The sequence below is a fragment of the Orbicella franksi genome, chromosome 12 (genome assembly GCF_964199315.1).
Source record: "Orbicella franksi chromosome 12, jaOrbFran1.1, whole genome shotgun sequence".
Lineage (NCBI taxonomy): Eukaryota > Metazoa > Cnidaria > Anthozoa > Scleractinia > Merulinidae > Orbicella > Orbicella franksi.
The window spans coordinates 12,503,762-12,516,010 of record NC_138156.1 but is presented as its reverse complement, the minus strand read 5'-3'; the positions used below and the strand labels follow the sequence as shown (position 1 = coordinate 12,516,010).

Sequence of the window (12,249 nt, the reverse complement as noted above, 5' to 3'; positions counted from 1 at the left end):
TGACTTGCGGGGTTAACGCTTTTACCCTGTTTCAACCAACACACAGTGTCATACAAAAATAGCTTAATGCTTTATTACAATTTTTGTTCAAAGATCATTTACATGATCAGTTTCTGAACTCTAAACTGATAAAGCGAGTGCTTACAATGTATAGGAAGTAGCAGGTTAGGATGACCGTCGAATAGTTGTGACGATTTTCTCAAAATCAGCAAAACAACCGAAAGAAATGGCACTTTCATTGGTAATTCAGTTTCTGATTTTTTGTTCCTAAATGGGAGACTAGGAAAAAAAGAGAACGAGCAAATGGCAAGAAAATTTCCGACCTTCCGTTACGACAAAAAAAAGAGAAATAATACCCCTGAAGGTGTTTAAATCACAAATTTTAAACGGATTTCAGGAAACTCTCTGCCGAAACTTCAGAATGTTTTGCTCAGTTGGCTAAATGGTAAGCACCCAGCGATCTCAGTGGTTTGGAATTCCTACTTTTCTAGTTAGGTAGATCTAATCGATTTGATCGTTAATCCATTGTCGTTGCCGCGGATACAATTTAGGACGTGTGTGCTAACGAAGAACACAGGCCTATTCCATTTGAACGAAGGTGGCATCTGTGGCTACTCCACAGTTGTTATCCTTCTGAGACATGAGCACGTAGCCGTCATCACCCCAGTGGGTGGACCAGGAGTTCTTAACTAGCCAGTAAGCCTGACCGTTCATGGTCCCATAACCAACGGCGAGCACCGCATGGTCTAAATCTTCTTCTTTATTTCCTAGCGGAGAAAAAAAAAAAAACAAGAGTAAGGAATGAAATGACGAGTGACACACGAGCTTAGTCGATTCCAATTCTAATTCAGTTTTATGGGAAGGTAGAGTATAATATTCAATGTCATAACGTCATTTCAAGGCATTTTCAGACTTCCTCTGTGACCTGGACCCACAGGTTTTCTTTTCCTTCCCTCAAATCGGATTTGAACCGCGAAGCAGAAAATCAACCTGCTTTGATTTTCCGCGTGAGCCACGGCTTTTTCGCTTTAATAAGGCCTGGTTCACACTAGCGACATATACATATAGACATAATGGCATAACGATATAATCGCTTGTGTCGGTAATGAGAACATCGACATAAACACATAAGGAAAAGATCAGTTTTTTTCCCCTATATCGTTATGTTTATGCTGTTATGTTACTATCATGTCAGATGTTCACATAGGAAGCATGACCACATAACGTCCTTCTGATGTCGTTATGTCGTTATGTTGCTAGTGTGGACTAGGCTAAGTAGACGAAAGGAGAAGATAGTCTATGGGACCAGAGTATAACGACTGCGAAAGGAGTCAATAAATATTTCATTGTCCTTTTGGCGTGTACAGTTCATAACCAGAAACATGAGCAAAAAACACCAAACATAGCTTGACCGACCCCAACGTACCACACTGGGGTTCATAGTACACTCCAAAGGAGTAAAAAGCGAATGATCTGTGTGACGCATCTATCCCCACAGCTACTGGCCCATTTTGAGCTATGGCAATCTTGAGAGCGCTTAGGTCTCCTGAGGTAACGTTCACAAAACCAGAAATCTTTGCACCAATGGTCCCGTTGTGACACCGTCCATCCTAAGCAAACAGGATATACGGATTGTAAGTGAAAGAGGAGACCAGTCTGCCTGAGGACAACGTTGTTAATTGAATACATACCTGGGCCAAGTACTGCCCATAGGTTTCCTCTGTAGCTATTCCACCATGCTTCATCACCCACTGATACGATCGAAACTCCTCTCCACCATCACATCCGTTGTTACCAAAACCCCAGGAGCAATCGATCAAGTTTTGTTGAGAAAGGCGAACAAGATTCTTTGTCTGCAAGAATCAGACAGATAAAGCACTAGTAAGCGTTGTGACTCTGATATGACTACTAACCATGGAGTCTCCTGGAAGACGTTTTGATCAGTATTTGACAGGAGTGGAGGCATCTGGGGGGCGGGGTTGGTGGTGTTTTCTTGAGTTCCCTAAGTGGGGGTAATATGTTAAGGTAATCTTACTCGTCTGCTTTGCAGTTATTGTGATTATTATACATTGAACTCACTATCTCTTTTCTGATTGGCCGAAAGCGTACAGTGAATTTTCAAAATCAGCGCCTGTGACGTCATAACTGCAGATTATACAATAATCATGTCAAGGACACTCAAGGTCACGGGTAATCATGTCATGTGTGACCGCGGTGCATGATTTCTAAGAGCAATCATGTCAAGTTCGCGCGCTTTGTGTTGCTTCCCGTCAGTGACGAAGCAAAAACATAACTTCCATTCTTTTCCGTTGAATGTATAATAAAACAATTATTGGATTCGGTTTTTGTGATATCTAGAATAATCAAGGCCTCGGTAAGGGTTATCAGCCGAAGCCGAAGGCTTCGGCTGATAACCCCCTACCTCGACCTTGATTATTCTGGATATCACAAAAACCTCATCCAATAATTGTTTAATGTCAAACACTTCTGAAAAGGATCTAGAGTTAAAGCAATGACCACCTACTTGACTGGCAGGTCGCAACATGCAAACAAAGTAAATGAAACAGTGCGCAAGAAAGCGGGAGAAGCCCGTTGTGGGAGATACGATAGATTACCTGCACACTGAAGTTTGGCTACGACCGGTAAGGAATTTTCAAAGCAAACCCACCTTGAGAAACAAGGCACCTTCAATGGCTCCAGTGGAGCCAAAGCTCCAACATGAACCACATACTGCTTGGTCTTTAACTGGAGTCACCGCACCTAAAATGAACAATGATTGTCGTGGCAAACGGTCAACTTTGACCTGGTAATATAAAAATCTCGCTACTGATGCTAAAATGTTCCATTCACCAAACACTCTGCTAGAGATAGGATGGCAGTCAGTTGTGAGTTAGTTGTAGGTAAGCCTGCGAACTGAAGGTTTCCCTTTCCAGGTAGAAACAAAGGAAACGCAGGTTAGCCCAAAAGATCTTTTGGGTTCTCACATACTCACTTGGGCGGCAATGTTGCATAAGGCTGTGGAAACATAGCTTGTGCGTTGCGGTAGACGCCCATTTTGCCTCTTTTTATTCTTATCAACATTTCAGTCACGTAGTGGGAAGATATAGGTCCTTGTTTTTTTTAAGGACCTCGCTGCGCTCGGACCGTCAAGTATTAAACTGGCATGCATGTTGCTATTACCATAAAGACGCCAGTCCAACGTGTCTGGGACATCTTTCAAAGTTGACAAGTCTGGATGAAATGGTAGACCACCGTTATAACCATACGAATACGTGCGTCCCCTCAGTATTCCAAGCTCCTTGGGTGAGCGGTCTGCTAAATGATTTACAGCAACTTGGAAACTGACATGCTTACGATTGTGAGAATTGATGAACCTAAATAAAAGACAAAAGTCCCAAAAGAAACTCTTAACTCGATAACAAAGATGTCATTCTGTAACAATGCATACGCCGGGAACTATCTACTCATGAAATATTAATTACTGATATATTTAGAATACAGTCAACAAAATTAAATTTTGAAGATCTTATTTTTAGTCGAGGGAGGCCATTTCAGCTTGCTTGCTTAGTTCCTTGCCCCCGAGTGGGGGATAGGGCCGGAAAAAAAGTCTGTCTTAGTCTGTGATTAACTTGTGTATTTTGAAACGTTTTTACTAGGCAATGTCATAAAAGAAAGTGCGACATTTCTCTTTACTCGGTACATTTTCCCCGCAATGATAACCAATCGATCGATTAGTATCTTTGAAATGAAAACACAAACTGACGCTTCCAATTACAACCGTTTCAGTTTGTTTTCTGACGCGCCGGATGCGCGAGGACAACGAACCCAAGATAGCTCAGCAACTACCAACTATGCTTTCATTTACCCGACGCTTGTCAACTTCCCGACCAGCTGCCAACCGATAAAAATTAATGCCTAAAGATCATTGTTTCGGGTAATTCTCTCACCCGCTGAAAGAATGAATTACAAAGAACGATTTTCATATGTAGCGATCGGTGTGTGCCGTTCATTCGTCATGTTCTCGGCACAGAGCAAACCGGCAATTGGTTTTATTCACAGTTTTGTAAGGGCCACAGGAGGGAAATTGCGGCATTTTATACAAAATAACGCATTTTCAAAGTTGCGCAAACAAATGCTAAGAGATAAAATTACCCGCAACTAGAACTGTTGTGAAAACAAATGGGAACGGCCAATTGTGAAGCGATACTTGGCTATTGTTTTAATCTGCGGTAAAAAACTATGGCCAACATGCCCCAGCACAGTATTGTACTATGGTTAAACCAGCTTCCAAAAAGGTTTTAAGTACGTTTTCAGTACTACAGCAAAAGCTCAACCTGGTGAGTTTATATTAGTAAACACGTTTTGATCGATTTTAATTGCTAGTTCCGCACTCGGCTTCCCCTACTTTTTTCTCTTGCTCTATACACTAGACCGCCTTGTTTCTTTTCGGTTTTCCCGTGCCAGAAGCCTTTCTGTCGGATCGTAATTTTCCCGTTATCGCATATCAATATTTCCCCGCAAATTTCAGTGGGTTGTTTTCATTTGGACTACCTTTGGGAGTTCCAAGCTTGTTTTTCATTCGTCGTCGGCATGATAGAGTTGACAACCACGTTATGAGGTACGATAACCTTGCAAAACACTCGAGATTTAGTTTTCTGCGGTTTCCCTGGAACGTGAAACTGATAGATTTTTATCAGTGAAACTTGGCCAAAATGTCTCTCGATTATCAATGCGCCAAACTTTGAGGCTTTTTTAATAAATCAAAAACTTCCTCTCTTAGGCCTTCTCATGCGACAACGATATTCAAATATTCGTCTAGCTCCCAATATAAATTTTATCAGTAACCAACAGGAATAGCGAAAAAGCCTCACGCACTTTTGCAGTCCGTCATCTGCTGGTTGACAAGATGCAGTTTGTTTGGTCGTATGTTCGAAGAAGAAGGCAGGTAATTCAGTTGAGGAAACGTTGTCAGTATTGCGTTTGAAGGCTTGCGTGCAATAGAACACATCTTTAAAATAATTAATTCATCTGATTCTTCTATTTGTCAGCTTTATGCATGGTGAAGTATACTCTTCTATGGTTTCGTTAAAAGCGACGCGAATACGAAAGGTTTTCTGAAAGACTCCCGTAAAGGTCTAAACCTTACGCACGCACAAACAAGAAGGAGACAGGTAATGAAAGATATTTACTATCAGTCAGCAGTGCAGTTTCGTTTTGAACTCCAGTAAAAAGCTTAAGATCGACGCTCAACAGTTAAAGCTCTGATGTTGTGTAGTTTCCATAGTTAGTCTCGCTATGGCAATGTTCTTACATTTGTAAATGTACCCGCCTGTATCGATCTTATGGCAAGCGCGGTAAAGTATACTAGATTCGCAATGTGAACTACACATGCCGCTTAGCACAACGGTTCTAGAGCGACTAGAATTACGAAACACCAAAACAACCAATCAGAGTTACTGATTATTGCAATAAACATTCAAATGAAGGTGTTGTAGGACATTCTATTTCCACTACAGCTGAAATTAAAACTTTTCCAGCTTGCACAAAGTGATCAAGGTAAAAGTGTGATACTTGTAGAACAGAGTGTTCCATTTCTCGATTCTCGTTAAAGGACATCGCCGGCGTATCTCGCGTTCGACAAATGAAATAAGTCTCAAACAACACGACACGTTTTACTAAAACATCATTCTGTATAAATAAAATTTCTTCTTAGCTGCCCTCAGCAGGCTACGTAATTGAAATTCAAGATAAAGTTCCGTGCAGCAGTATTCAATTTACCTCAGTAAAAACTTAAAAATGTATCCTGACAAAACAAAACGGGAGAGAAATTCGTCCTTTGCATTTAGAGAGCAAAACCAAAAGAAGATTACAAACAGATGAAACGCTTTACCAAAATAAGTAGCTTAAAGTTTTAAAAAGAGTAGAAATTAATTGAATTTAACTCTGGCACACATTGCTCTTTAGGTTGCCCAAACTTTGTCTCTAATTTTGCTCCAAAAAAAGATTATCACAAGTCTTTTCCTATAAAATTAATTTGATTTCTGACAGAAAAACGTCAGTAAATTCAAATCAAGCTCACGATATATTTACTTTTGGGCCCTTCTGAATTCCTGCTATTGGCTGAAAGACTGAAGTACAAAAGCGCAGCTGGCGGTCTTTGGAACAGGCAGTCATTTTGTCACTTTAGTGCCATGCACCCGTTAAGTCTCTTTACAGAGCTATTTGTCATTTTGATCAAAACGAAGAATGGAGATCATTTGTTGACCGACATTCAGTCTACGTCTGGTCTTGAAGATTCTCCGAATTGATTCGCGTAGTATCAGTGCGAGTGATTTTTTCACTGAAAATCGCACAAACTGTTTAAAGAATATCTTCATAACACCATCGACTAAACGACTGTATACCACTTATACAAGACCGTTACAGGGTCCATCTTTCAGGTACTTTTTTAAAATGTATTTTAAAGAAGCCTTGTTAATGATTCATCTTCTTATCGACTGTCCTATATGGCCGGGAAAACTTCACATGCAGGCTGGTACTGAGTTTGTACGGTGTTTCGGAAGTCTAAAAAAGCAGAACACATTCAGCTTTGGCTTCGTTAATAATGTGTCATTAATATCGCAGCTTTACTTTCATGCTAAAATCGCGGCGAATGTCTAGGAGCGAGACCTGAAATGAAAATAACACGGCCGGATTAAAATTTTAGCTTTGTCAGACACTTGCGAGAATCTGAATAGTGACAAGCAATTGCAAGCATTTAAGTTTGAATTTATATAAAACAATGGGAAATTCAATTAACAGTAAAATAGCGGAATTCAATGAGGGACCTGTTTTCCTTCTCGAAAGATAAATTAAAACGTCGATCTGATGTGTCTTCGCTCGGCAGTGGTAAAACAGTGTAAAGTTATTTCCAAACTTGACTGACATTAAAACTATTTTAGCATGTACTTTCGAATGTACTCGATGAAAGTGCAAAAGTTTTCTTGAAATGGCAATTTCGTGCCAATATCGATAAAAATAATTTCACATCCGCCAGAGATTATGATTTGCAGCCAATATAAACAAACTACTGTCTTGGCTCGAATCGAAACGCGCTTTACCAAACTCATTACAGTACTTAAACTTTTTTTTTAGCCAGAATTTTGAATGAAATAATCACTCCCGTGAGTTTGAGCAAATGAACAGTAAAAGATGGTAAATAGCGAACGGGACCGTATGTTCGCGATCGTTCTCCCGGCGACAGATAAAATGACAACATTAAAAATAAAAAATATAAATAACGACTCTGAGTGTAAAAGCCAGTCTTCCCTTGTTTGGAAAACTCTAAACAGTCTTTCGTTAGTTTTCATGTCTGTAATTCTATGAACTAAAAAACTGTTCCAATCACCAGGAAAACGACTACTGGACCAGGATAAAGACTTGCTCAATGAAGCAATAGAAAATTGCTGAAACCTTCTGAAGACGGAAACTGATAACAAAGCAAGCGATTAGTAACTCTTGTCATAGTAACTAGCTGGCGAGAAATGGCGAACTCACCAAAAGATGGAAACAACACGACCACTCAAGAATTGTTCTGCCCAATAACTCTTAACAGAATGCATCAAAGGGTATTTATTTTAACTTTTAATATTCCCCTCTCCATCTCTGCAATTCTGGGGAATGTTCTCATAGTTGTTGCTCTTCAAAGGGTGACGTCCATTCACCCGCCATCAAAACTTCTCCTCGCTTGCCTCGCAAGCACAGATCTCTGTGTGGGTCTTATTACACAGCCTCTCTACATTGCTTACAGAATGTCTTCGGAATACTCCAAACATTGCCACTATTTAAGAATCTTATTTAATACCATAGGTTCAATCTTTTGTGGAGTATCTTTGCTCACTCTGACTGCAATAAGTGTAGACAGACTTCTGGCCCTGCTGTTGAGGCTAAGGTACAGACAGGCAGTAACTTTGAGAAGGGTGTGGCTTCTTGTCGCTGCTTTTTGGTTTTCTAGCACTGCTATTGCACTGACAGTAATTTACAGCTTTCGTATTGCTGTAATATTTGTCTGCATAGTGTTGTTAACGTGCATAGTAACCTCAACCTTGTGTTACACGAAAATTTATCTTACACTTCGCCATCATCAAACTCATGTGCAGGGCCATGTTCAGCAAGGGCAACCAAGTGGAGAAGGAGTTACCCTGAATATAGCACGTTACAGAAAGACTGTGTCTACTGCATTGTTAGTACAAGTTACACTACTGGCTTGTTATCTTCCATATGCCATATCAGTGGGTGCATTTGTTAACACTGGATCGCAGACACTATCTCTTAACTTTTCTTGGGCTGTAACGGTAACTCTGCTTTTGTTTAACTCAACTCTAAACCCATTACTATACTGCTGGAAGATGAGGGAAGTGCGAAAAGCCGTCATGGACACAATGAAACAGGTTTGCTGCTCATCCCAAGTTCAAAGGCAATAATGGATAAAGTGAAAAGACAGCAACGTCACAGCACCGACACAAACAACGTCTCTTTGTTGATTGAAATAAATTTGTATCAAAAAGAGTATAAATCCCTTCTAAAAGGCGGCAAAAAAGCACTAGCTAATGTACCAACAGTTAGGTCAAGAGTACAGTAAAAGAAATGTGAGAGAAAACGTAGTGTAGTTAATTTATTACATGATTTCAGTTTCTGTGTATACAATTTGCAATCTACTTGATCGTTATTTTCTACATAATTAATTACTATTCCTAATATATATTGTAATATTTGCATTTGTATCTGTGGTGTTTTGTGTCAACGAGATAATAACAAAAACAATTCTTGTAATGAATCGAATAAAAAAGAAACACCAGCTGCAAAGTGTTATGTAAATGAAGGGGGCAGGGGGAGGGGGTGTCCACTGAAGTTGTCATTAAAACCAAACAAAGTGAAACCGAGGTAGTCACAGGTAGTGCGTGATACTCATACAAAGGAGAGTTCCATTTCTAGATGCGTGGAATGGTTGACGCAAAACGCTCGATTCTCATGCAAGCAAAATAGAATTCCCATATAACACGGCGAGTTCTACCATAGACATCATGCTGTAACTTCTTGAAAGCGCTCAGCAAGCTAAGTAATTAAATTCAAGATCAGTAGTGTTTGTCTCAGCCCTCTATTTCATGATGCACCTTCAAAGAAGAAATAAACATTTTTGGACAAAGCTGAGGTTTACTAACGAGAAATGGAGAGAGTCTCGTCCCTATTTCATGTAGAGGGGAAAAAAAGAGCAGAAAAAAATACCTAAAACATGAACTTCCCAGCATTTGGTCCGAACAGACGTTGCCACCTTTCGTATCTTCTCCGAAATTCGTGCACTATAAATTCAAACAACGCCCTGCTAATGATAACTTTGCTCATTGCTCCTGACCTAGTTATATTTAAACTGTTTTGATTTCAGACTTTTCTTACACTGGCAAAAACTACAGCAAATCGAGCCCAGTATATCTCAGCAATAATCTGTTTATATTACAGAGATAACAGCTGCCACATGCAAGCGACAGGAAGAAAACGTTTTTTCAGATCGAGGGCGAGAGATTGAACCATAATGACGGTGTCATTAATAGCGATCGCTGTAGCGGATTTCAATTGAGTGTCGTAAAACTAAAACCAAAGCAAGTACTCTTGGCCAATCACAAAGGACACAGACAATCCGTCAACTCATGGTATATAGTAAATCGTAGTAAATTGTAGCTGACGCAAAGCGCGGGAAAACGTGTGCAAGCGAGTTACCGATTGGTTTTGGTTTGCTTCTGATTATATCAAAAATTGGCGCGACTTTTTTGAGCCAATCGTGTAGCGTAATAACGCAAAAACAATTACTTTTGGACACTCAGGTGAAAACTGCTCAAAAGATGTCAAAGCTGTAATTTCTTGTTTTCACATTTACTTTGTTAATTGCAACTAAATGGAGGAAAAGGAAGCCGCGTCAAAGAACGGTTAATGCATTTTATACAATGTAACGTCACCTTCCAATTTATGCAAACAAATGCTAAGAGGGGAAACTATTATAAAAACAAATTCAAAAGGCCTTTTATTAGGCGATTGCCCAAAGCGAAGGGCTTTTTGACTACTTGAATAATCTGGATGCAGCTCTAACCAACGTATGAAAAAGTGACAACAAAAAAAATCGGACATAGGCTTCTTCAATTGTCCCACTAAAGCCAAGAACAAGAATTAGAAAGGCAATGAAAGCGGATATTAAGGGACTATTGATTTGAGTACGAGTACGAGAAGGTTTGTGAACATCATCAACATCAGGTGTTCCAAGCTAGATGCTCAGGAAATCATCTTAGCTCAGAAATCCTAGTGCTTACGTGTTTAGGAAAATTTGAAATGGTATAGCCATTTGTCAACCCTCATTAATGCGAATTTCTTTCCTCTAAAACCTACTCTCTAATCACCAGGAAAGAGAACAAATACAAAAGAAGAGTATTAAAACCTCGTACCAGGCCGTACGTGCACATTTAAAAGAAAACTGAGAACAAAGTAAAGTAACTTTGACTTTTGTCATAACAAGCTCAAAACAAAATGGCGAACTTCACGAAAGATGAACACCAAACCACCACTCAGGAGTACCTTTGCACAACAGGTCTTGGAATTCATCAAAAGATATTTCTTATAACGATAAATATTCCACTTTCCATCATGACATTTTTAGGCAATGTTCTGATCATTGTTGCTCTTTCAAAGGTGTCGTCCCTTCATCCGCCATCAAAACTTTTGTTAGGTTGCCTTGCAAGCACAGATCTCAGCGTGGGCCTTGTTACACGACCTCTCCGCAGAAGCTTATTTATGTCCCCAGAACACTCTAAACGTTGTTACTATATTAACCTCCTTTACGAGAGCATAGGTGGAATGTTTTGTGCAGTTTCCGTGTTAACACTGACTGCAATAAGTGTGGACAGACTTCTCGCCCTGATGTTGGGACTAAGATACAGACAGGTAGTAACTTTAAAGAGATTATGGGTCTTTGCCGTTACCTCATGGCTTTTAAGTGCTGGTCATCATCTGCATAGCACTGTTATTTTGTATAGTAACATCAATTGTCTGCTACACGAAAATTTATCTTACACTTCGCCATCATCATACTCAAGTGCAAGGTCAGGTTCACCAAGGACAACTGAGTGGAGGAAGAATTCCAGTGAATATAGCAAGATACAGAAAAACCGTGTCTAGTGCACTGTGGATACAGATGACATTACTGGCTTGTTACCTTCCATATGGTACTCTCACAGCTTTTATTCTAATCACTGGATTACATTCGTCAGCCCTGGGTCTCGTTGGGACTGTAACAGTCTCGCTGCTTTTGTTAAACTCAACCCTAAATCCATTTCTGTACTGCTGGAAGATGAAGGAGGTAAGACAAGCAGTGAAGGACACAATCAGACAATTCTGCAGCTTATCAAGGTAACGGTGTGATAAAGTTAACGTCCCTCAGATCAGACTTTGAAAAAAGGTTCAAACGTGGATGAAAAACCACTCTACTCTTTCCAATTCAACTTTCCATCATTTAAAACTTGGGAAAACCTGATACGAGAGAAAGAAAACTAAACGCAGTCGTGGATGAATCTGCCACACAGCCACCGAGAACTCAAGAACGGGGAAGGAAACTGCATAAGATTGCGAGAACTTTGTCACACGTGCTTGTAAACTGACAGAAATTCTGAAACAAAATTTCGGATTGACTTCTCACCGCCACAACTGAACAACTTCCTTTGCCATTTTCATTTGATTATCCCATATTCAGAAGGAAGAACGTGAACCAGCTTTAAAAGCTTTACACTTTTAGGCATAAATACGGTTAAAGTTGTACTTTGTGCGTTGCCTGTCTAGTACCTGTAATACTCATGGGAGAGGCGTCATATAAAATACATTTCTACAGTTTTTCTCGTCTCCTACAACGAATTTTCTTCCCAATCATGGGGAATTTCAGGGTATGCCACTAGAGACTGAACAGTGCATCACTAGTATGTAGGAACATTGGTCGCATAAGTTACAAAACATAAATATTCTTAACGTCTGAGTCGCACACGGAGGTTGGGTGCACAGGAACCTGGGGGCTGGAGCTGCCGACCCCAAAACCCAGGTAGCAAGAGCACCCTAAAAGCCTGCCCTAACCGCAACCCAGCCACGAGCCCCGCCCGCCATATCCAGCCCCAGCCCAAGCACCCGTCACACAGAGCCAGGAGCTCAGTGGAAATAATAAAAATAATAACAATAATAATA

At 40.1% G+C, this 12,249-nt stretch overlaps 3 protein-coding genes and 1 pseudogene across 5 annotated transcripts in view; 3 read left to right on the top strand and 1 right to left on the bottom strand.

Annotated features, from left to right (window-relative positions):
- Positions 1–51: 51 nt before the first annotated feature.
- The window catches only part of LOC145464061 (digestive cysteine proteinase 1-like), a 38,391-nt gene continuing 26,193 nt past the window's right edge, over positions 52–12,249 (bottom strand). The window contains exons 5-9 of the mRNA XM_081447878.1: positions 3,181–3,374; positions 2,669–2,760; positions 1,692–1,853; positions 1,427–1,610; positions 52–767 (exon numbers count right to left, since the gene is read on the bottom strand). Of these exons, the coding sequence (XP_081304004.1) occupies positions 580–767; positions 1,427–1,610; positions 1,692–1,853; positions 2,669–2,760; positions 3,181–3,374 (820 nt within the window). The 3' untranslated portion in view covers positions 52–579. The remainder of the gene's footprint in view (positions 768–1,426; positions 1,611–1,691; positions 1,854–2,668; positions 2,761–3,180; positions 3,375–12,249) is intronic.
- LOC145464063 (trace amine-associated receptor 9-like) overlaps positions 3,383–12,249 on the top strand; it is a 12,048-nt gene continuing 3,181 nt past the window's right edge. Inside the window, exon 1 of one of the 2 annotated variants that reach the window (XR_014041386.1) lies at positions 3,383–10,337. Coding sequence is in view for 1 of the 2 variants with exons in the window: in XM_081447880.1 (XP_081304006.1) it covers positions 7,524–8,462 (939 nt within the window). In the remaining variant the exon portion in view is untranslated. Of the gene's footprint in view, positions 10,533–12,249 lie in introns of those variants that run through there. The other variant, XM_081447880.1, reaches the window with a different exon arrangement.
- Positions 10,551–12,249, top strand: part of LOC145464067 (melanocyte-stimulating hormone receptor-like) — a 3,439-nt pseudogene continuing 1,740 nt past the window's right edge. Inside the window, exon 1 of the transcript XR_014041387.1 lies at positions 10,551–12,249. This exon is cut by the window's right edge and continues 576 nt beyond it. The product of XR_014041387.1 is annotated as a melanocyte-stimulating hormone receptor-like (transcript).
- LOC145463619 (melanocyte-stimulating hormone receptor-like) overlaps positions 11,960–12,249 on the top strand; it is a 5,024-nt gene continuing 4,734 nt past the window's right edge. Inside the window, exon 1 of the mRNA XM_081447384.1 lies at positions 11,960–11,990. Within this exon, the coding sequence (XP_081303510.1) occupies positions 11,960–11,990 (31 nt within the window). The remainder of the gene's footprint in view (positions 11,991–12,249) is intronic.